This window comes from Peromyscus maniculatus, chromosome 4 (assembly GCF_049852395.1).
Source record: "Peromyscus maniculatus bairdii isolate BWxNUB_F1_BW_parent chromosome 4, HU_Pman_BW_mat_3.1, whole genome shotgun sequence".
Taxonomy (NCBI): domain Eukaryota; kingdom Metazoa; phylum Chordata; class Mammalia; order Rodentia; family Cricetidae; genus Peromyscus; species Peromyscus maniculatus.
In genome coordinates this window covers 136,366,897-136,391,321 of record NC_134855.1, presented here as the reverse complement: position 1 = coordinate 136,391,321, position 24,425 = coordinate 136,366,897, and the positions used below count along the sequence as shown (strand labels likewise).

The 24,425-nt window shown below is 51.7% G+C and overlaps 2 protein-coding genes across 2 annotated transcripts in view; one reads left to right on the top strand and one right to left on the bottom strand.

Moving 5' to 3' along the window:
- The window catches only part of Sla2 (Src like adaptor 2), a 19,343-nt gene extending 3,830 nt beyond the window's left edge, over positions 1-15,513 (top strand). Inside the window, exons 2-8 of the mRNA XM_076571051.1 lie at positions 2,577-2,712; positions 5,858-5,957; positions 6,307-6,393; positions 7,071-7,174; positions 12,170-12,319; positions 13,158-13,290; positions 13,594-15,513. Coding sequence (XP_076427166.1) covers positions 2,616-2,712; positions 5,858-5,957; positions 6,307-6,393; positions 7,071-7,174; positions 12,170-12,319; positions 13,158-13,290; positions 13,594-13,711 — 789 coding nt within the window. The 5' untranslated portion in view covers positions 2,577-2,615 and the 3' untranslated portion in view covers positions 13,712-15,513. The remainder of the gene's footprint in view (positions 1-2,576; positions 2,713-5,857; positions 5,958-6,306; positions 6,394-7,070; positions 7,175-12,169; positions 12,320-13,157; positions 13,291-13,593) is intronic.
- Positions 14,618-24,419, bottom strand: Rab5if (RAB5 interacting factor). The gene is made up of 4 exons (XM_076571053.1): positions 24,157-24,419; positions 22,462-22,565; positions 16,325-16,454; positions 14,618-15,138 (listed from the first exon to the last, which is right to left on the bottom strand). The coding sequence occupies exons 1-4, from the start codon at positions 24,268-24,270 to the stop codon at positions 15,097-15,099; spliced, it is 390 nt and encodes a 129-aa protein (XP_076427168.1). The 5' UTR covers positions 24,271-24,419; the 3' UTR covers positions 14,618-15,096.
- Between the last annotated feature and the right edge of the window lie 6 nt (positions 24,420-24,425).

Genomic DNA, 24,425 nt, shown 5'->3' with positions numbered 1-24,425 from the left:
TCTCTTCTATGCTACCCACTTTCCATGTGGAGTATCAGCTTCTCCTGGGCCACAGTCTTAGAGGTCACCAAAGGAAAGGACCCTATTCTCCAAAGACAGCTGGAGCACCTCAGTGGCTCTCATAGGGTGAGATTCTCAGTTTGAAAAGGGAAAAAGGCTGGGGGTAGAGATCACTGAGCCCCTGAGTTCTGCTCCCAGATACAAAACCAAATCCACAAAATCCCAAGAGAAGACAGCCATCCTCTCTCTGCACCGTCTGTCTCTGCCTGAGCAGCAGGCAGCTCATCCTCTAGCTGAGGTCACTGTATCCTCCAGACACGGCCATTGCGATGAAAATGGGGTCAGAGGAAGCAAAGCAGCCTGGGCCCTGTGCAGTTTCTGCGGCCTTTGGCCAGCACTGCCCGCCCACTCACCAGGACCCCACAGACGGTGCCTAAGAAAATAGTGTGCTGCTCAGACATGTGACAGATGATCTAATCTCTTCTGCAAATGTGGCCAGCACCTGATTATCCTCGGCCTCACTGCCACGGTCTGGACCTCATCTTCCCCAATAGTTTACCAGGCCTTGGCCAGACCAGGAAGAAAAGTGGCAGAGTCCTGGAGAAGTGTCCAGGAAGGAGCAGGTCCTTTATGGCCCAGGGGTCCTAAAGGTTATGGTCTTGCTGAACTGGAGCCAGAAAGTTGATCACCTCCAATCCCTCCTTCAGCCCTGTGGAATCAGTATTATGATCCTTCATCACAGGAGACTGGTCTGAGTTAGTCACCCATGCTACCCATGGCAGGCCTAAAGCCAAACACTTGCCCTGAACCTCATATTTCATGGCCAGCTGAAATGGGAGAATTGCCCTGGTAGTGAGCAAATCCCATCCCTCAGGAGGCAGCAGAACCACCACCACCACCACCACACCACCACCACCACCACCACCACCACCACCACCACCACCACCACCACCAAGGCTGTCCAGTCCCCAAAGTCTGAGAGGAAGAGGCTGTCCAGAGCCAGCCCTGGGGGACCAGTCTGCCGGGTCCTCCTGAGCTCTGTGCTGTGGACTCTGAGGTCCTGCACAGAGGCAGCAGAGAACACTGTTTCTCCAGGTGATAAAACAGGGCTGCAGGACAGGTGGGCAGAAGAGTGCTCCTCCCTGCAAGACTGGGTCCTCTCAGTGGGGACTGTTCCAGGACATGGATGCCATCCCATGGCACTGATGGACAACACCCTCATCCAAGCAGCACGCAGCCCTAGGGGAAGGAAGGTGCCCACTGTGTCCCTCTGTTCTGTGAGCTGCTCCTCCCAACTGTGAACCCTTGGTGGTGCCGGGCACAGAACCCAACCTCAGTGAGTGACAGCTGAATAGAACCAAACAGGTAAGATCATACCTTGTCCTGCTGAAAACTATGAGACCATCTGGAAAGGATTAGAGAGCCAGGCCCCCTCACGGAAACACTTAATATAGTACTGGAAAAGCAGCATTCCTCTAGAAACCAAGGTTTGCTTAGTCTGAGGACAAGACACTGTGCCAAACACTCTACTCACTTGGGTTCATTCTGTTGCTGTGTGTTGGGTGCCTTCGGTGGGCCTCCCAATGCTGAGGACAGGGCATGGACTGTAGGGACGGTGGATTGAACACATCCATGTTCCAGCTGAGCCTGGTGGCAGTCACAGGACTATGAAGCAAGAGGATCACCTGAGCCCAAGAGTTTGGGGAGAACCTAGGGAACATGGTCCTCAGTTCACAGTCTCATGAAAACAGAACACAAGACAACAATAACAGAGTTTGTAACAGGACATTCAAAACCAGGAAGGAAGTATGCTCCCAGGGCCGGCTTTCCCAGGCATTATCTACCATGCCCAAGTGTTGGGTGTGGTTATCCCCACTTCTCAGATGAGGAAAGGGGGCACCAAGAATGGAAGTGACCAGTCAGTCCCTCAGAGCCTTGCAAGTCACCACTATGTCACATAGGCTGACAGACTCCCAGCAATCTTACCCAGTGCTCTTGGCACCAATAAGTATTCAGTGTCGCCTCTGCATGTGACCCCCATCCCAAGGTCCCCTGGCTCCTCCTGGTCCATCTCTCACCCTAGCTGTGGTCGCTGACATGCCTGGAGAGAGCTCAGTGTCCTGTCACTATCCCTGCCACCAACCAGCAGAATGTGACCCTAGGTGAAGGAATGGTTCTTCAGGCCACGGAGTTCAAAGGAGCATCAGCAAGGGCTAAAAACTCCTAGGAAGCTTCCTGAGAAATGCTGGGATCCAGACAGACACAAAGAGATGGAAAGGGCAGCCTGGCCCGCTAGAGGGGACACAGGAAAAGGTCTAGAGGACTTGAATGGGGCACCATCACTGCCTGGGAAGGATGGGATACAGGGAAAACACCTCCAACTTGCCGCAGCCTCAGCCTGGTATCTATGTTGGTCAGTCCAACACAGTGATGCCTGCAAGGCCCTGAGAGACTGGCTGTTGGGATACTGCCTTTTCGATGGCCCTGAGGGACCAGGTCGTTTTCCTGTGAGAGCCACGTGTCTGGGTCCATGTTGGGATCCATGGACTGTGTCCCCACAGCGGCATCCTTTTCAGGTTTCTTTCAGCCGTGTGCTTCTGAGAGTCTGCTGAGGAATGATGGGAAGTTTGCCCAGCAGAAGGAAAAGCCTGTCCACCAGCGCTAACCCCAGTTCCTCTGGTCCAGTCCAAGGAGCTGTGTGCACACAAGCAGGTAAGTCATGTCTGTGGGTCTACAGACCTAGAGCTCACCACCTCTGGGTTTTCGGCCAACAACCCCAACACCACCCCAGACTTCAGTGAGAGCCTATGACTGTCCTTCCCAGTGAGCCACAAGCTCCCAGCTTGTGCTGAACCTGCAGGAGTGCTGAGAACATTAGATGTAAGCGGTTAGAGGTGGAACTCAGGGTTAGAGGGCTGGATGGGTAGGCAGCACAGGGGGCCTGTGGTTCCATCCCAGCACATGTGCCAACATGAAGGTGGGCATCAAGCTAGCTGCAGCTATTCGAGCCTGTACTTCCTTCATTTAGAAGGTGAAGAGAAGAGAATTGTGGCTTTATGTATAGCCTGGGCTACACTAGAAGAGCCTGTAATTTCAAATGGGGGTGGGGTTTTGCCTTGTTTGAAAACTATCTTCCCAGAAATATCCAGACTGGTTTGACCAGATACTATCTAAATGCTGTGTGGAGCCCTGGTGGTCCAGAGGATTAACCATCCCAGATAACAAGATCACCCAAACCCAGCAGCACTGTTCCGAGGGGTGCGGCGAGCATTGACTAACCCACCCTAGAGACTGCAGAGCCAAGATGTCTGAACGTCCGGGCTTGGCAGACACTGTTGGCCCCCAACCCCCAGATCCCTTAAAGTGGCAGGGTTTCTTTTCCTGTTCTGCACTCAAGCCTCTCATCTCCCCAATACCAGCCCCCACAGGGCCCCGACACCCTGGGCGCCCCCTCTTCTGCAGTGGGAGACCTGCAGGAAGAGCCCCGAAAACCACACCCTCCACTCAGCTAGCAGCAGGTGGCAGCTGCTGAGTCATCCCTGGCCTGAAGATGTACCTGGGCTCAGGGGGGCTCTTCTTCCCTCCGCCCGCCCGGTCTCCCAGGAACGGAGGCCATTTCTCAATGGAGCTGCCTTGTCCCAGAGGACTGTGAGTTTTCACTAGCTAGTCTAGAAGCCCCGTGTCCCCCCAGGCCAAGCCATGTGACAGGAGCTGAAGACACAAGACAGGTCTGTCCCCGACAGAGACAGTCACCGAACCATGATGAGTGGCACTCCTGTTAGATCTGTGACTGTTGCAGGGATGAGCGTGCAGAGGGGTGGGTCGGAGTAGCCTTTCTGAAGAAAAGAAAAGTAAATGGGCCACTTGGGCCAGCGGGAGGAGCCACTAGGGAGCTGTGCCTGCTGGGCATGCAAGACCACAGCTCTCGAGAGGGCCAGGAACCTCACAGGCTGCTTTGTCCCACGCTTACGGGAGAGAGACCTCCATAGGAGGGAGGCATCAGGCATTCTCCGCTGCAGGACCCAGGCCCTGGGCAGCAAGACCCTGAGAGCTGAAGAGCTTGCTGCTGGGAGGCTTCCGCTAACCTTTTAAGAGGCAGAGGTGGGAACGGGTGCCTTCTTACCTACAGCAGAGACCCTTCAGCCCCCACCTACCTCCTGGACCCTCGTCTGTCTGTCTCCTCCCCCTTCCCCATTCCTGGGTCTCAGCTCCCTCTAGAGAGCATCCAAGAGTCCTGTGGGACCTTGCTACTTTGGGAGCTCCTTAGGGACAAAGAACCCTTCCTGTGGACCTTGACTGCTTTTCCTGGCCTCCTGCACCCTTGTGCTAAGCAAGTCTCTCTTTTGGGGACCGTTACTGAGAAAGGACAGGAGGAAGGAAATAGAGGTGAGGTAGGTGAATTAGGTTTTTTTTTTTCCCCGAGACAGGGTTTCTCTGTGTAGTTTTGGAGCCTGTCCTGGATCTCGCTCTGTAAACCAGGCTGGCCTCGAACTCACAGAGACCCACCTGGCTCTGCCTCCCGAGTGCTGAGATTAAAGGCGTGTGCCACCACCGCCCGGCATGAATTGGTTTTTAACAGACATTTGCAGGCCCCACAAGCTTAGGAGGGATTGTTGGACTGGGTGGGCTGATTGGAAGCAAGTGTGAGCCCCACCCCCAACTGGACTTCATGTCCTCTGAGTCCTTAGGACCATTTTTAGGGTGACTGGTGTCTTAGCTTCACTCTGGTTCCAGGACCTAGGCCAGTCCCTCCTCCACTGGAACCTTCGCCTCCCAGGAAGCTGGGGCCCTTGTTGAGAGGTGCAGCTGTCAACCAGCCCCTCACCCTCCCCTCCTCTCCGGCCTGGGTCTGGGAACAGGGTGCTATGGAGTTGGAATTACGCCCTCCCCTTGCTGAGTGCCACATCGGGGCCTAGAGATGACTAGACACGCCGACGTCAGGGCAGTGGTGAGGGCCCAGTAAGAAGCAAGGTGATGGACGAAGACCCCAGTGGGCCCGATGTGCAGAGCACAGTCAGGGTTAGCAGGACCCTTAGTCACACGCTCCCGTGGGGCACTCGCCCTGGCCAGGCCTGCAATCGTAGCCTCTGGCGGCACTTCTCGGGGCAGCACAGGCCTTCCCTCACTGCCCTGGACATAGGCCACTGGGAGTCCAGCCCGTGCCTGTGCGCAGTGCTCTAGAGTTACAGAGCCGGTTCACATGGGCATCTCTCCAGGGCCTGACGGAGGAGTAACAGAGAAACCAAAGTCAGGTGTGTGCTGAAGAGCCCACCCTGGAGAGGGCGGCTAGCCTCAGCTCACAGACCCTGTTTCCTGTCTCCTTCCTGGGGCCCAGGTCAAGCTGTTAGCCTTCCTGAGTCCCCCACCCCACCCCCACCCTCAGAGCTACTGTGTGGCCCCCCCACTGCCTTTCAGAGGCCCACGCAGAGCCACGCTGACCTGGGCTTCTAGCTGCAGTGGGTGTCTGTTTCGTCATGGGCTAAGGATGGAACCCAGGGCCTAACACATCCTAGACAAGTGCTGCCCCATTCAGCCACAGCCCAGCCCTGCAGGTGGTTAGTTCCAGCTGCGGAGTCCTTCCTCAAAGTCTCTGTGGAAGTTGTAGGTACAGGGAGGCGTGGCCAGGAACCTGCTCCGCCAGCCACACATATTGAAGGCCCTCCTGGGAACCCCCAAAGCTATCTGGGCTCTCCCAGGTTCTGTAGAGCCTTCTGGGAGCATTTCAGACTCCAGAGTCACCCCGCTTCAGGGTGCCTGTGGGAGGGGTGGATGAGGGGAGCCGGACCAAGGCAAGAATCAAGTAGCTCACACCTTGAGGGAGGACTGACCAAGAGGGTGTGTTTCTCCCTCTCTCTAGAGAGAAGCAAGGTGACAGCGGTGGCCCTGGGCAGTTTCCCAGCAGGTGAGCAGGCTGGACTGTCTCTGAGACTCGGGGAGCCACTAACCATCATCTCTGAGTAAGTCACATACAACACTGGGTCCTGGGGTCCCACTGTGGGAGAGGGGGCCCTTCCACTACCAGCGGGAGGCACAGGGCCGCTGTGGAAAGGCTCCCATGTGATCATGTTTGTCTCCGGGTGGCTTTCTGGCAGCCTGTCACACCTACAGGGACAGAGGGAGTCGGGTCAGGCCTTGGAACAGGAGGCCTTGGATCACGTGCTACCCGCCAGGCCCTTACCCAAGGAGGAGCCTGGATTAACTGGTGTAGGGATTCTGGGAAATGAGTAGAAAAGGTGCTGCAAGTTCCATCGGGAGAAGGGACTCACAAACTCCAAATGAAGGTGGCCCTCTGTGATCTCTCCACAGGGATGGAGATTGGTGGACAGTCATATCGGAAGTCTCGGGCAGAGAGTATCACATCCCCAGTGTGCATGTGGCTAAAGTCTCCCATGGGTGAGTACCTGGCCCAGGCCACCTCCAGGACCTCCCTACACTCTTCCCACAGTGTTCTCTTTATGCATAGCCACAAGCTGAACAGAGCCTGGGCCCTGCCCTTCAGAGCAGCAGACAACAACTGTCATGTCTTGTTCACCTTGGCCCATGAGACCTGGGAGACCAGAGAAGGCCCCATAGAGGAGAAGGTGTGGGGTGGGGCTTTGGAAGGTGGTCAGGATCAAATGTCGAGAACACTGAAGGGGTCACAGAGGGACAGGCACAGGACATCCCAAAGCGGGAGACCAGGGGCACTTCCGGCAAGGGCGAGTGGATCAGCAGTGGGGCTGGAGGACTGGGCGGGGAAGACAGGCTGGGGCAGCCTGTGCCACCCTCCCCGGCCCCCTCCACCCACTACCTCCCAGACATTTGGCAGTGAAGTCTCCAGGCAAAGAAGGCCTGCGGCTGTCTTCATAGGGCTGTTCCCCAAAGTCTCTGGAGTCAGGAGCCCGAGAGCAAGGCTGAGGGGGGTCTCTGAGCCTCTGACTCCTGCTCTTCATGGTCCAGAGGGCAAGGGAGGCCAAGGGTAAGGGAGGGAAGATCTTGTCAAGGTCGTGGAGAGGCATATTCAACCCTTTTCCTAGAAGGATTCTATTCAAGCCCACAAGCTCACCCTGTCTGTCTCTGTGCTCCCCCAGGTGGCTGTACGAGGGCCTGAGCAGGGAGAGAGCTGAGGAACTGCTCTTGCTGCCTGGAAACCCCGGAGGGGCCTTCCTCATCAGAGAGAGCCAGACCAGGAGAGGTAAACTCCGTCCCACACACCTCTCCCGAGTCGGGCTCAGGAGAGAGGACAGAGTGTTGCTATTCCCAGCAGTGGAGGTTTCTGGAGTCCAGCCAGGCCCTGACTATAAAAGGGCCTGAGGTGGAGCCAGGCTATGAGGGCAAAGGAAAGACAGTTTACCTGGAGCAATCAAGGTAAATCCACTTTGTGGAGTGGATGCCTAGGCTTGGAGTTGAGTCACTTTTTTGCTGCCATGACCGTCCTTGGACAATAGAGCAAGGTGGGTGTGACCCACTGGCAGGGATCCAAGCTGAGTCTATGTTGTGACAACTGGGATGCTGAGCCTTTAATCCCAGCACTCAGGAGGCAGAAGCAGGAGGATCTCTGTGAGTCCGAGGTCAGCCTGGTCTACACAGTGAGTTCCAAGACAGCCAGGGCTACACAGAGAAACCGTGTCTTGAAAAACAACACAAAGCAAAAACCAACCAAACAAAAACCACCTGGGATTTACTCTGAGCAGCAGTGGTGATTTTTCCTTTACAAGACAGGACATGATAAGATCTCTTGGCAAATGTTCATCACAAGTCAGGCACCCAGGAAAGACCTCAGGGCACACAAATACAGTTTGCTAGCGACCGTCTAGGGAGGAGACACTGGCGTGCAGACAGACCTCCTGCGTCTGCCCTGATTGAGCTTACTGGATGGGCTATCACGGTCCATGCTCTGTACCTCCACCCTGCATGCATTTCCCTCAGGAGCTTCCTAGATTAATCTTTCCCCAGCCTCTCTTGCTAGTTTCCAAGAAACACCAGCCCCTCACCCTCCGAAACACCCATTGGCTGGCTGCGGACGGTGGTAGGGCTGCGGCCCGGTGCAGCAGCTGCAAACAGGAAACCTCAGTGCCGGTGGTGACTGGGACAGGAGCCCCGCAGACCTACCAGTTGTGAGCTAGAAAAGCCACAGGAAGTGCTCGGTGCTTAGCCACCCCACCCCGCCCTACCTGTGGCCTGGTGCAGTCCCGAGGGTATAGTGACCAGTCCCGAGGGTATAGTGACCACCCCTTGGGCCATTTTCTCCCCTCGTCCTTAAGAAGGAGCATATCCAAGGGAAATCCATGGAGATGCCAGGAGGGATCTGTGAAGATCTTCAAGGACCTGAAAGGATCCACGGGAATTCTGGGACTAGCATCTCTGCGCCCAGGACCTAGTGGGGGTCAATCAGAAAGCAACTCTCATCAGAAACAGAAGGCCCTGAGTTAGAGCACTGTGTGCATGCCAGTAATCCCAGCACTTGGGAGAAAGCGCACAGAGGAGCAGGCGTTCAGTCACTTTCGGGTACACAGAGTTCAAGGCATATGCGTTCACTTCAAGTGGCCCACTATAATTCTAGCACTGGGAGACTGAGGCAGGGGGATCACAGTTCAAGGCCAGATTCAGCTACATAGTGAGTTTCTGTCAAGAAACCAACCAATTAGTCAACCCATAGGACACCCAAAATCCAAGGTATAAAAAGCAAGGCCTAGCCACAGTCCCAGTGGCAAGGCTGAGTCACACTTTCCACGCTGTGGCTTCCAGGGCCTAGCATCTCTTAGGCCATTGGCTCCTAGGTGGCCTCAGTGGAGGAAGTGCAGGCAGGGTCTGCCAGGCATTTCCCCCAGGTAGACCCTGATGGCATCCCTTACCTCTCCCAGCACCACCGGAATGCCTAACTCCAGAAGTTCTGGGCATGGCTGCCTAAGCCTGCTAGAGCATCCTGAGTCCAGGGCCACCCTCACTGCCCTTGGTCTGGAAGGTCGCCCTCTCGGCCCTCTGTGCCCTCGAGCTTCCCTGCTTACCAGGTACTCTAAGGATACACCTCATTTTTTCCATCGCTTCCTGACACATCGTCCCACAGCTGGACAGCCCCACCCCCCACTTCTCCCCTGGGCAAATATACACTCGTCCTTCACGGTCCGAGCCATGGTCACCTCCCCAGGCTGTGGCTCTCAAAACTCCCACATCTTGAGCAGTTCTCCCTGGCAGCTGTGGTGAACTGACTTCTTGTAACAAAACTGAAAGCTGTGCTCTGAGAACAATGGAGCTCACTGTCCCATGAGGCCCACCGAGGACAACCCGTGAGGAGACGGGCTGGCAGCAGCTCCTGTCTACCGTCCCTTACACCTACCTACGTCTGGGCCTGTGTCTGGCATTGTAGTAGGGGCTCAGCAGATGTTGGTTGGAGAAATGAGTGAGTCTGCCTCGGTAGGCAGGATAGATGAGAGCTGGAGCAAACCGCCTTCCAGACAGGAAGGAGGGGGCCATGTTTAATACCAGACTGCAAAAGATGGGCCCAAACTTGCCTCCCACACCACCAGCTCCCTCAGACCCATTCAGGCCGCTGGGCCTGTGTGCACCTAAGCACTCTGCCCTCAGCAAGGGTCTGGCTCTGAAGGGCCCTCTAGACCCATGGCCAGTAGGGGGCAAATGTTCAATGTGTGTTTTCCACAAGAAATGCAAGGGTAGTTAAGTCTTCAAGTGGCCCACTATAATTCTAGCACTGGGAGACTGAGGCAGGGGGATCACAGTTCAAGGCCAGATTCAGCTACATACTGAGTTTCTGTCAAGAAACCAACCAATTAGTCAACCCATAGGACACCCAAGATCCAAGGTACAAAAAGCAAGGCCCAGCCATAGTCCCAGTGGCAAGGCGGACAGTGAACAGATAAATGCCCAGCACATTGAAGCGGAGATGAGGGTGTCTGTGGGTAAGTGTACCTGTGCCCTGAGGAAGGCCTTCAGTCTAGAGCCAGTGGGGCTGGACAGGTCCAAGGAGAGGTCGGATTCTGCAAAGCCTTTCAAAGATGATGAGGACTTTGCTTATAAATGTGAAGAGAGGGCTCCAAAGAGAGTGACTTACTGCTGTATGTGACAAACTGCAGGTGGGAAGCCATAGAGGAAGCAGTCACAAGCTCTCTCTGGTTGAGATGTGGTCAGATCCCAGGTGTGCTCCGAATGTCGCCAGTATCTTGGCTTGTGGTTCAGGCTTCTGCTGGCAATCAGCTGGCCCAGTTGCTTTTAGCGCTGTGGCAACAAGGTAATTTGCCTCATGGGGAAAGAATGTGGAAAAAAGCTGCTCGCTTTGTGGCAGCCAGAGAACGGAAAAGCTTGCTGGGAAAAAGCTGAGCCCTCATGCAGGGCTTTGTGAAGGCATTTCAGACCCAAGTCAAGACAGTGTGAGAGGAAGCAGTCAGAGACTCGAGAGTTGGGGCTTAGCGAGGGATGGACAGGTCAGGATTGTATACGAAGACAGGAAGATGGTAGGATAAATCAGAGCCATCCCTCAGGAGGCTTCCTTTTTTTTTTTCCCCCGGTTTTTCGAGGCAGGGTTTCTCTGTGTAGCTTTGGTGCCTGTCCCGGATCTTGCTCTGTAGACCAGGCTGGCTTCGAACTCACAGAGATCCACCTGCCTCTGCCTCCCAAGTGCTGGGATTAAAGGCGTGCGCCACCAAAGCCGGGTGAGTCTTCCTTCTTTAAAGGAAGGCATGCCTCTTGCAGGTAGAATGTTCTGCATAAACGATGTCTTAGGGTTTCTATTGCTGTGAAGAGCCACCACGACCATGGCAGCTCTTATAGAGGAAAACATTTAATCGGGGCTGGCTTACAGGGTCAGAGGTTCAGTCCATTATTGTCATGGCAGGAAGCATGTCAGTGTGCAGGCAGACATGGTGCTGGAGAGGTAGGTGGCTAAGAATTCTACACGTGGATTGGGAGGCAGCAGGAAGAGACTCTGGCTTGGAGGAGGTGTGTCACCCCCAGTGACATACCTCCACCAAGGCCACACCTACCCTAACAAGGTAAAACCTAATAGTTCCACTCCCTAGTGACCAAGCATTCAAATATATGAGCCTATGGGGGCCACTGCTATTCAAACTACCACAAAGGAACAGCAGGGACACAGGAAATACTTACGGGTGCTTGCTGCATGCCAAACATGGTTCACCACCTGAATGCTCACAGCTGTTGAGATCAGGGTAATTGTTAGCCCCCTTCACACAGTTTAAAAAAAAACAAAAAAAAAAAACCACTGTGTGGTCAGGTGGTGTGCCTTAGCAATAGGGCCGGTGGGCACGGTGACAGGGGTACCACAGACTGGCTGTGTGAGACTGAACCCCAGGCAGCCTGCATTTTAAAACAGAGGTCTTGGAACTGGGAGAGAACAGCAGTTCCTCACGACTGGCTTTAGTTTATTTTTGAGAGTCCCGCTGGAGCCCTGACTAGCCTGGCTACAGACCAGGCCGGCCTTCAGCAACTGCATCTCCAACACCCTTGGCTGTTTCTGAATTTTAAATAGTCTTCCTGAATGCACTCCGTGGCTAGCTGCGGCTCATTCTTTTACTTTTTTTTTTTTTTTGGATGGCCTCACACAGCTGAAGTTGGCCTCAAACTCACCACGTAACCAAGGAGGGACTTGAATGTTATCCTCCTGCCTCCACCTCCCACATGCTGGGATTACATGTATGTGCCACCAGTCTATGCTACATAATTAGCACTGCATTCCATAAGGCACCATCCAACTTTGTGAGAGGCAATGGGACTACCTCACACCAAGTAGTGCCATGCTAGGCCAGTGCTCTACCACTGAGCTCAGGCAGGCTGTCTGTGGATGTGGTATCTATTGAGAGCACGTCTGTTTTTCTCCCGTGTCTGAGATGGGACTGCTGGGTGTGAAGGTAACTTCCCTGTTAACACCGACCTGTTTCCGAAGTGGCTTTTTCTCTATGGCCATGCTGCCCTCTACTTCACATTTTCACGTTCCAACCCTTCTGCCACCTGAGTCTTATCTACACAGCCAATATGAACGCTCACTTACACCTCACCCATCCTGAGGATCATAGGATCCGATCTATTACAACCAATAATCTTTGCCCTACCTCTCTGAAGGCTGGACTATGATCATTATTTTTTTCTTCTTCTAACCTGGGTGGGGCTGGGTCTCCAGCAGGGCCTTAGATGTATCCCTGGACCCTATCCTCCTCAGGCTGCTATTCCCTGTCCATCCGACTCAGCCGCCCTGCATCTTGGGACCGGATCAGACACTACAGGATACAGCGCCTTGACAATGGCTGGCTGTACATCTCACCACGCCTCACCTTCCCCTCGCTCCAGGACCTGGTGGACCATTACTCTGGTATGACTTTTTTTTCTTTTTGCTTCCACAGTAAAATAGATGAGGGGCCTCGGAGGTAGTCAGTTATGCCCTTAGAACCTGCTGGGGCTATCCAGACAGAAGAGGCATGTCCTCTTTCTGTCCTCATGCAGTCCCATGCTAAGACATGGGTGAGAGTGCTCTCCAACCCATGCTGACAAAGAACTGACTAGAAGCCAGCTGTGAGCTTGGCCAAATCTCACCACCATGGTGGTGGTCCCGAATCAAAGTGCCCTACAACAGTTTTCTTCCAGGATCAGATGTGCTGTTCCTGGGTGCAATGCAATCTTTAGCATTTCTGGTGTCCGCCCTGTAACCAAGGCAGTGTCAAGGAGACAAGGGAACCTCACTGGGCAGTGGTGGCCCACGCCTTTCATCCCAGCACTGGGGAGGCAGAGGCAGGCGGATCTCTGAGTTCGAGGCCAGCCTGGTTTACAGAGTGAGTTCCAGGACAGCCAGGGCTACACAGAGAAACCCTGTCTCAGAAAACAAAGCCAGTAACATATAAAAACAGTTAAAAAAAAAAAAAAAAAAAAAAAAAGGGAAAACCTCTTGAGAAAGCTGACTGGGGATTTCTACAAGTAGGTTCTCCACAGCAGATCTGATGGGGCCACAGGCTGGCCACTCCGCTTGCTTTTCTTCAGTTTCACACCGAACTAAGTGTCACATAACAGCCCCAGCCGAACTTCTACATCACAGCCTTTGAGACCAGCAGCTTGAGACTTCCCTTCCTATTAAGTTTTGGTGACCATGTCCCCAAAGTGCCGAGCACAGAAAGCTGCCAGGGCAGACACAGCAAGGGTTTGGGTCTCTTCCACAGAGCTGGCAGATGACATCTGCTGTGTCCTCAAGGAGCCCTGCGTCCTGCAGAAGCTTGGCCCGCTACCTAGCAAAGATCTACCTCTCCCTGTGACTGTGCAGTCGACATCACTCAACTGGAAAGAGCTGGACAGGTAAGGGAGTCCTGGGAACATTAAGACAGAACAAAACTTGGGCTCCCAACCCAGAACGGACACCTTCTGGAGCCCGCCCAGGCTTGAGCAGTGTCAGGGAAAAAGTAGGCACGGACCTCTGGGCAGCCTGGGTGAGAGGAAGGTTGGAGTGAGTGGGTCAGGAGTCCTGATTAGGGAGGTCAAGGTGGAGTTAGATCAGTTAGGAAATGAGTTTGTCAGCAGGAGTAATGTGGTGCTGGTCTCAGGGCAGTGAACTGTGCGGCAAACAGAGGTGGCTCCTTACCCGCTTTGTCCCCTCCACAGTAGCCTGTTTTTGGAAGCACCTGCCAGTGGGGAGGCATCTCCTCTCAGTGAGGGCCTCCGGGAATCCCTCAGCTCCTACATCAGCCTGACTGAGGATAACCCCTTGGATGACGCCTAGGCCAAGCAGAAGTCAAAGGGGGAACCGAGGCCATGTTGTCACCTAGGACTCCAGCTCGGGCAAACCTGACGGAGACCCCAGAGGCAAGGCTGGGAATGCAGAGGGTGGGGCTGGGACACAGGCACATCCCGGGCCCCACCTGGGCCTTCCGCTCTTTCCTCTCTAGAGGATAAGAAGTCATTTATCTCCTCCCAAGGCCTCGAACCCTGCCTACAACCTCTGGTCCATGTGTATCACAATTTAAAGCAGGGCCAGGCCCCTACAGAGAGTAAATTACTTCTAAGGTTTGGTAAGTCAGTTCCTGAGAGGGATGTCCAGCACGACTGTGGAGTCCCTTCCCCTGCTAATCAGCCCCACTAAAGGCAGAGATCACCACTAGCATGAAGGAGAGAAAAAATAATTAGGGACACTCACAAGCCTCTTCAGAACGCACACACATCCCAGACAGTAGGATGGTCAGAAAGCAGAGAAGCGGAGCACCTGAGCTTACCACAGCGGCAGAGCAAGACCAACAGTCTAGATCTTCCCATGATCCCTCACAGCAAGTCATCTTAGCCAGGCTCTCAGATCTCGACTCAGTGTTCACCCACACATAGCCCAGTCAGACCCGTCTTGCCATCTGGTGGTCAAACACAAAATGACAGCGTTTAAGTCTCCCACTGTAGACCAGTCAGCCATCTCGGGGCTGGGCCGGGCCATCAGGTGGCAGACCCCTCTGCAATGTTAAAGCCAAGGCAATGACCTTCACCAACCCTGACAACCCAAAGGAGAAAGAGGCCTGGCTGAAGCTGCTATGGGAGCTGAGAGGGAGAAGAGCAAAGTGGGGCTCTGCCCAACACCCTGACTGGGTTCTGAGGTCCCGGTGAGCAGGCAAGCAAGGCTTTAGTTTACCAGGCACGCCAACGCTTTCAGTGAGACTTGTTTATTCAAGTATCCGAAAACACTCTACAGTGGAAACCTATTAGACGGCTGCCCATACTGCGCTATGGATCACGCACATGGTGTTTTCAGAAGACTTGAGATGCCACTGATAGTTTAAAAACTGTACACCTGACGGAGAACTAAGGAAGACAATTTAATGTTTCATCCGGATCCAGAGGCGCATTAGATTAAACAGCAGCTCCACTTGGCAAACAGCTGTTACATGATGGTATCCAAGAAAAATGGTTGATGGACAAATTCAGAAATGCTTCCCCAAAGGCAGATGGTTCTTTGAAAAGTTTCACAACCCTTGCAGAAAACGCCGATGCCCAACACGCTGATTCTAAATCCAAGAGACATGGGTCTTCTCAGTTCCGTGTGGCACGAGTGCCCCAACAAGCGTGTATCTGTGCTCTAATAAAAGGGTCCTTTGGACTGGACAGCAGAGATGGGAGCAAAGGCCGTCAGTCGTAGTGGATGGCAGTGTAAAAGATGATCCAAATGACCTAAAGGAGACACACACAATGTTTATGTTGTCACCTGATCAACACAGCCGCCCCCATATGAAAATGGCAGTGCATAATTCTGAGGCTTTAGGGTATTTATAAAGAATAAGAATCATCAATCCCAAAACATCACACCAAAGAGAAGGCCTGTTCCCATGGCCACTTATTTCCCATCCCCCCTTGCCCTCAGCTACTGGTGATCACTAACCTACTTTCTGTCCCTATGGCCCTGTGTATTCTGGACATTTCACTAAGGGGAATCATGTAGCCTTTTATGTCTGGAAGCACTTAGTGTAATGTTTTCAAGGTTCACCTATACTACAATACCATAGAAAGTACATTTTACTGTATGGATAGTAAACATTTTACATTTCAGATGACAGCCATGTGAGTGGTTTACTTTTTCCTATCAGGAATGACGTGCTTATTTTATATATACATATCTATCTACATTTTTATTTTTTCCTTTCTTTTGGGACAAGGTCTCCTATGTACTTCAGTCTGAATTCAAACTTATAATCCACTTTGCTGGTATTACAGCTGTGGATGACCACACCCAGCTCCAGAAGTATATATTTAAACATTTCCCAGGTTGGAGAGATGGCTCAGAGGTTAAGAGCACTGACTGCTCTTCCAGAGGTCCTGAGTTCTGTTCCCAGCAACCATATGGTAGCTCACAACCACCTAAAATGAGATCTGGTGCCCTCTTCTGGTGTCCAAGCATATATGCAGGCAGAACATTGCATACATAATAAATTAATAAATCTTTAAAAAAAAAAGGGGTGGTATTTAAAAAAAATTTTTTCCCAGTTTCTAATATGTAGTTGACAGTGGGCCTTGGATTTACACAAGTGTACAGAACTGCAGTCCACATCTTTTAGAGGACATGCTTGAGGGGGTCACTGAAAAGAATGGTAGCTCAACCAGGCAGTGGTGGCACACGCCTTTAATCCCAGCACTTGGGAGGCAGAGTCAGGCGGATCTCTGTGAGTTTGAGGCCAGCCTGGTCTACAGAGCAAGTTCCAGGACAGGCACCAAAGCTACACAGAGAAACCCTGATTGAAAACAAAAACAAACAAACACCAGTAGCTCAACCACATAGCCTAAGTCACCTAATGTGCTCCCTGAATGGCCAACATCTCCTAAAATGAAGAGACACTGTTGTAAAACCACCAGCCACACATACCATGAACAAGGCAAACGAAGTCATAAACCCTTCTTTGGTGAGCTCCCATGTGCCACCATATTCCTCCTCATCGATTTGTAGGTAGTTGCTGAAGTAGAGATACAGGACTCCTGCATTGATCAGGCAGAATCTGGAGTGAGGGGAGAACATACAGCAAACATAAACTGTAAACTTCAAAGCTGCAAGCCTTCCCAGCCCTGTCAGGAGTCCCAGCCCCGAGTTCCAGTTTATTCTTTGCTTATGTGATTGTTGTCCCCGACCCAGGCAGGGGATGACCTGGAGAGAAAGGCTCTAGAGGGACCTCAGCTCCCTCATCTGTAAAATGGGGCGGCGGGGGAACTGCCCACCTGACTAAGTTGGAGATTTAAAGAAGGAACAACTACTTTTGGTAAAAAGCATGTGCTAAAATATTTAAAGCATGGAGCAGGGGTCTCAATGGCAGAGCACTTGTCTAGCACACAAAGCTTTGGGTTCCAGTCCTAGGACTGCCCCCAATTCTTCAATCTACTTTTTTTTTTTTTTTTTTTTGAGATAGGGTCTCACTAGGTAGCCTTGGCAGGCCTGGAACTCAATGCCACCTCAAACAGGACCTACACCAGCACCTGAGTGCTGGACAGGGGACAGACACGTTTAATTGCTTAATAGCCTGGTAAAGCAGGCACACACTGTCTCTCTCCACACAATTCCTAAAAGGAGTCCATTCACAAACTCCTACTGCTTGTGACTGACTCGATGAACACACCCCTTGCCTTCAGCTTACCATCTACTAGGTGGCCAAGAACAGCAACGGGAATAAAGTTCAAACTTTTATGACAGGCCTCTGACTCCTATGATGTACTGAGCTGATGCAGGGATTAGAATACATGAGCAGAAAGGCCCGGGGGGTGGGGTGGGATGCAGACTGTTTCCAAAGAGTGAAACATAGACTGACGTAAGGGAATCATTAGTATCCGGGAGGTGAGAGGCTTCACGATCTGGTTTATACGTTTCTCGAGTAGAAGGATAGGAATTGGGAAGTCTGCTTTACACCTGTTACTAATGTCTCAGGACTTAAGAGCAAAGGCATCTTGGGGATGAGCATGTCACAGAAAAGGAAATTAGTTCCGAAGGCTTTTTAAACCCAATGGTCTGGGAGTGCAACAGTTAAAACAGTTCTCGACTATGTTGTAGCCACATCCTATTCTCCTGCCAGAAATCTTGGTAGTGGGCCAAGTCTTGCCACGTCCTCTTCCCAAAAGGACTTTTATTTTGAACAGGCTGACTTAGTGATACTGGGAGGCTCAGATAATAAGGTGATGCTGGGCATGGTCACTCATGTCTGTAATCCAGCACTTGGGAGGCTGAGACAAGGATAGCTGGTTTAAGGTCAGCCTGGACAGACAGATGTACATGCAGACAAAACATCCACATACATTAAAAACAAAAAACAAAAAACAACACTGGGTGGTGGTGCTAAAGTGGATCTCCATGAATTTGAGGCCAGTCTGGTTTACAAAGTGAGTTACAGGACAACCAGGACTGTTACACAGAGAAATAGTGTGTAACACTGAAAAATGGGGAAAACACTGAAAAATCAAACCAACCCACAATGATAACAAGCTGCCCTGGTGAAGGACCATGGAGTCAGAACTGGGGCAACAAGAAGAAAGCTAACACAGCACTACCTTTCATAAAGGTGAGGTGAGAGGCAGGGTACAGAGAGGACTAGAGTCTCACACTGACTGAGCTTCCAGGATGAGGACCACTCTGTTACAGAAATGAGGAGGAGAGTTACAAAGATGTCAACACATTCACACGGTGACTGGGGTGACAGAAGATTATGAAAAGGGTTGGGTCCCAACTAGAGGCCAGCTTAGCTATAGAGCAAGATCCCCAAAGCCACAGGGTGAGCTATGGCTGGCATATGCCTGTAAACCCAGCATCTGAGAGGTGGAAACAAGATCAAGGGTTCAAAGCTGTTCTGGTATTTGGAGGGGGTATATGCAGGAGTCCAAAGCAGCCTGGGTAATACAGTGAGACCCTGTCCCAGTAGCTAAGGGCCTGCCAACCTGAGTCCAATCACTGAGGCCACGTGATAGAGAGAACCAACTCCGAGTTGTCCTCTCACTTTACATGGGTGTTCCCCTTCATACACACAAAATAAACGCATGTAATATATACATATAAATGAAAACACCAGTTTAAAAAAAGTTCAAAGCATTAACTGAGTACATATCAATCATGTGCTGAGCTGAGAGACCCAGAGGTGGGTCTTCAATGCAAAACCTTAGTAGACAGAATAGCCTGTCAGCCAGTTCTCGGGCAAATCACAAATCAGGAAACAGGAGAAGTTTTACTGTATCTGATGATAACTGATGCCACAACAGAATGAAATAAAGCAAGACAGGACTTGGACAGAGGGCAGCTTACAGTTACTGGAGAGAGGAGAGAAATTCATAGAAATGAGCACCAGGAAGTCATGCCTAAAGCAAGGGAAGTTGGGGAAGGGTTATGGCAACAAACAAAACCAAGGCTCTTGGTCTGTCCGACAGCAGGGGCAAAGCGCCAACCCAAAGGAAGGTAGGGTTTGTCCGGAGGGAAAAACTGGCTGTGGTGACAGTGTGGGACTGAATCCCAGAAACAAGCAACTGTGGGATAGTAGTGCCACACACTGGGCAAGCCTGTCTAAAGTACACTCAGTTTCTTGTTCTCTCAGCCACATTTTACCACTTTTTATAAATCTAATCACACAACAATAGCAATAGCAGCGAACTGACTCATGGGATGCCTGATGAACTGAAGCCTGCATTTAGCAATTTATTTATATCATCCTATTTAATTCACCTGTCACTCCTGGTCCCCATTTTACTGATGAGGAAACTGATTTTAGGTAAACCCAAGATCATACAGCCTCAGCCGGATGGTGGTGGCGCACGCCTTTAATCCCAGCACTCGGAGGCGGAGACAGGTGGATCTCTGTGAGTTCGAGGCCAGTCTGGTCTATAGAGTGAGATCCAGGACAGGCACCAAAACTACACAGAGAAACCCTGCCTTGGGGGGGAAAAAGGTTTTAATGATGTGGAAATAGCTCAGTGTGGTGGTACTGTGTTCCCCAAAATATTGTGCACCCTAATAAACTTATCTGGGGTCAGAGACAGAACAGCCACTAGATACAAAGGCTAGAAAATGGTGGCACTCACACCTTTAATCCTAGCATTCCAGGGGTAGAAATCCCTCTGGATCTCTGTGAGTTCAGGGCCACAATGGAAATGGCCAGGCATGGTGACACACGCCTTTAATCCCAGGGAGTGATGGCAAAAACAGAAAGATATATAAGGCGTGAAGACCAGAAACTAGAAGCATTTGGCTGGTTAAGCTTTTAGGCTTTTGAGCTACAATTGAGCTGAGATGCATTCTGGATGAGGACTCAAGAGGCTTCCAGTCTGAGGAAACAAGACCAGCTGAGGAACTGGTGAGGTGAGGCAGCTGTGGCTTGTTCTGTCTCTCTGATCTTCCAGCATTCACCCCAATACCTGGCTCAGGTTTGATTTTATTAATAAGACCTTTTAAGATTCATGCTACAGCTCAGTGGCTAAGAGCACTGGTTCTACAAACATGAGTGACCCAGAAGGGGTCTTGTTCCATTGAGTCCTTTGTGCAGAATGCCCCCACAATGAGGACCTGAGCTAAAATCCCTACCACCCACATAAAAAGCCCAGTCATGGCAACATATGCCTGTTATTCCAGTATTGGGGGTCACAGACAAGCAGACCCTGAGGGCCAGCTGGCAAGCCGGACTAACTTGGGATAGTGAGCTCCTGGTCCAGTGAGAGACTGTCACAAGTCAACACTGCACGAAGCAATCGAGGAAGACACCGGCATCCTGGTGTGGCCTCTAAATGCAATACATGGCACACTCATGCACCATACACCAAAGGGGGAAAATCTTATAAGATCTGATAGGTGCAGGGGCTCTGAATTAGCACCATCCCTCCCCTACACTGGTGGCCTTGAAAGATGAGAACTTGGTCTTTAGGACAACCTCCTCTTCCTCTGGCATTACTCTTTATCTGCCTTTTTCTTAGCTCAAATAAGGGGACTGTCTTTAGTCACTCCATCCTCACACCTTGTCCTACCCAGGCAGAGCTGTATGAGAACCCTAGGCCAACCAGTCTTACGTCTCCACTCTGTTAAGATCATGCCCAGCAAGCCAGGCAGTGGTGGTGCTTGACTTTAATCCCAGCACTCAGGAGGCAGAGGCAGTCAGATCTCTGAGTTCAAGGCCAGCCTAGTCTGCAAAGCAAGTTCCAGGACAGCCAGGACTGTTACACAGGGAAACCCTGTCCCGAAAAACAAAAAACACAACAACAAAAAGATCACGCACAGCATGGACTCTTAATGGTTTCCTTGTACAATGATGCCTTGCTCAGTATAAAACAATGTAGAAAAGCTTTTAGTTAAGGGGCACCGAATAGTAGTTCATTCTTACTCAGTTTTTGTGTGGTTTCAGTTATCTACCATCAACACGGACAAATGGGAAGTTCCAGAAATAAACATGTGCCATGTAAGTAAAATGCACAATTTTCAACTCCAGGCTGCTCCAGGCAGTGTGTGAAATCTCACGCAGCCCTGCTTCATGGCACCACCCCTCAGTCAGCACCTCTATGCTGTATATGCTCCCTATCTGTTAGTCAACGGCAGTGGCTTGGCTATCAGACCTGTTAACAGTATCAGTGCTTGTGCTCAAACCCTGGCCTTACTTAGTAATGGCCTCAAAATTAGAGAATAGCAATGCTAGCAATCTGGATACACCACAAAAGCCATGAACTACTTTCCTTAAATATCTCACATATCACTAGCAGGAGTAGTGTAGCCCTGGCTGTCTTAGAACTCTCGCTGCAGACCAGGCTGTCCTTGAACTCAAGAGATCCACCTGCCTCTGCCTCCTGGGTGCTGGGATTAAAGGCATGTGCTGCACCTGTACCACCACCTAAACTGGTTTTCTGAGACAGTCTTATTCCATATCCCTCGCTGACTGGCCGGGAAATCACTATGTGGCACAGTTAGTAACTCACGGGGAGCCTCCTGTCTCAGCACAAAGATTACAGGCATGCACCATCATGCCCATCTCCTCATTTATAATTTAAACTTTATCAGAGATATGGAATTAGTTAGTTTTGGGTTATCCACTGAGGGTCCTGGAACAGATCCTGTCAACAGGAGAGGCTACTATATATTTCTTTTGTGTGCACTACTGTCCAAGAGATTATCCCAATCAATCTGTTTCTGAAACACACTACTCCTCACTCTCTAGCCTCCTCACTTCCAGAAGAGCTTGCTCACAGTTCCTACTTATGAGTTTAAGCCTTTTAGGTGCAGTTTCACGAGTACAGGCTTTCTTTCAGTGACTCAATAAAGTGAACCATGTATGAGCAGGTGCCAAGGATGTTGCCACTGGCCAGGAGTAAAGCAAAATGTGCCAGGCCAAGGAGTGAAGGTAGCGCTTTTAAAACGCAGAGACCTGAAAATAACTCCTGCCAAAGCCAAGAGTTGGAACATCAGCAAAACACAAAGCATAAAAAAGGTCAACTACAAAGCTCCTCTATTTCCTCAACTCCCACAGGTACCAAGGTCAGGCCACAACTAGGAATACTGTTGCCAACCACTTGCAAAGAGTCATATTAGACCCATGGAATGAATAAACTGGCCCAGTCCTCAGGACAACAGCCTGACATGGGATGCTCCTGGGCCTGAGAGCTAAGGAACACTGCACCAGGCCTAGGAGTGCTAATGCTGACATTTTTTGCTTTAGTAATCAGATGCACATGATATAGTCATAAGAGGAAAACAGAGCCTCTATTTGAAAAGAAACCACGAGCCAAGCATGTAGACACATGCCTGTAAGCATCTGGGAAGTGGGGGCAAGAGGATCAGAAGTTTAAAGGGCAACCTGGGCTACATGAGACCCTGTCCCTAAAAAAAAAAAAAAAAAAATCTTAAAAAAAAAATAAAATAAACAGAAATGAGAATCCTAAGCATAGTCGCTTGCTTCTAATCCCAGCACTTATTAGGCCGAGGCAGAACTACTCCAAGTGCTAAGCTCCAGAGAGATCCTATCTCAGACAAAACTTCAAGAATGCGAAATACCCAAGACTTACCCTGCTATTCCCAAGAAGCCTCGCAAGGGCAAAATGCCCCAAATGACACCCAAGACCACAGCAATGATCTGTCGGAACCAGTAGATGACGTCTAAAAATTCATCCTATAAAAGAGACAAGATATATATATTATCTGGAGTGGCTGCCACAAGACAGTTATGTGAAGAAACAGCAGCTTATTACGTTTTCTATCTTTCTTTTTTTTCCAAGACAGTGTCACTATATAGCTCTGGTTGGCCTGGAACCTGCTATATGAACCAGGCCTGGGCTGTGGAGTACTGGATTAAAGATGTGTACCACTAGGTCCAGTTTATATGTGGTTCTTTTATGATTTGTTCCTTTTATTCGGTATGTATTTGCCTGAATATATGCATGTGCGCCGCATATGTGCCTGCTGCCCATGAATGCTGGATGGAGAAGGAGGGCTTTTGGATTCCTTGGAAATGGAGTTACAGATCACTGTGAAGCACCGTGTGGGTGCCGGGAATCAAACCCAGGTCCTCTGCAAAAGCAAGTACTCCTCTAAACTGGTGAGCCATCTCTCCAGCCCCCATAAGCGGTTATGTCATTACTTCTAAGCTGTGGTGAAAGACAACGTATTTAGACATTAGGTGACTAAAGAAACCATTACTTCTTAAAAGTTTCATGAATGCAGTGACTATGGGCACTGTGCTCCTGGCCACAGGTAACCCTTAGCTGACCAGGTAAGTCCTAGACAGTCCCCCCCCCCCCCCGGGTGTGGGGGGGGCTATTAACCTCAATACCCACCCTTTCTGTTTACGGTGACTTTTTGAGAAAGCCACCGAGGAAGGAAAGTACGGTAGTGTGGGAAGTTCGGAGAAGTGCTTTAGGCGTGTGTACAAAGAGCACTAGCGGGTTGCGAATTGCCCTGGACTCCAAACACCAGTCCTTGGACCAGAGAAGAAGAAGAAAAAATGACACAGCAGATCACAAAGACACGGCAGGTTTTGCAAGAGCTGGGCAGGGCTGGGGGCAGGCCAAGGGCACCTTCAGGAAGTGCTTCCCATCCCCCCCACCCCCTACGGAACCGAAGGAAGGCAAGCCTAACTTCAGCAATCCAAACAACGCAAGGATTCCAAATAAAACATTCTTTTCAAACTATCTGCACGGTGACAGTCTTCGAGATCTCAGAATGGAGCAAGGGTGGGAAGCGTCCACGCTCGGATCCTCTGAAGGTGACCAGCGAGAGCATCTTCGAGTCCCCAACCACTTCTTACCCACGTCTAGCGACATTTCTTCCTAACAGACACCCTCCTAAGGTGGTCTGGGCCCCGGCCCTCGAATCTTAAAGCTCATGAGGCATCTCGTTTTTTCCTCCAATCGAGCAAGGGCAGGACCTTGTGCAAACTAAACACACTTCGGGGATTCCGCACCCGGCACGGCGCGCACAGTCTCCAGAAGCTCTAACTACTCCGGATCCCGCGGGGTAGACGGCGGGGGACCGCGGGAGCCCCGCTCGCTCCGGCCCGCACTCGCCGCTTCCGGGTGGCCAGGTGGCTTTCCTTTCCGTCAGGCGGGCGGCCAGGCCCGCGCTCGCCCACTGTGCGCCGGCACCCGCGCCACCACCCTCGCCACCCGCTCCCTGCTCCCACGGCCGCGCTCGGCCGGGCCGAGGAAGAAGAACCGGGCCCGTCCCCTGCACCCGCACCCGCGCCCTCGCCCGGCCTTCCGCACCTTGTCGTCCCAGGCCGCGTCGCTCCGCAGCACCTTGCTCCACACGGACACCTTGAGGGCCCCGTTGGCCAGCTGCGGCTGAGGCGGCTCCTCCTTCCGCCGCCCGCCGCTCATCCTCCCGCCGCGCCGCCCGAGCCGGGCCTGGGGCGCGCGGGCCGGGCCAAAAGGAGTCGGGGTCTGGGGTGGCGGGTCTCGGCGCGCGGGGCGGCGGCGGCGGCAGTCCGGGCACTGAGGTTCGGAAGCGCGCCGAGGAGCCCTCGCTCCGCCAA

Bases quoted from the DNA above. Each gene is read 5' to 3' on its own strand.
- Rab5if (XM_076571053.1), bottom strand. From the start codon at position 24,270: ATGAGCGGCGGGCGGCGGAAGGAGGAGCCGCCTCAGCCGCAGCTGGCC. The intron at 22,566-24,156 runs GTGCGGAAGGCC...TCTCTTTTATAG, and splicing joins ACGCGGCCTGGGACGACAAG to GATGAATTTTTAGACGTCAT. The intron at 16,455-22,461 runs GTAAGTCTTGGG...CCCTCACTCCAG, and splicing joins GGCTTCTTGGGAATAGCAGG to ATTCTGCCTGATCAATGCAG.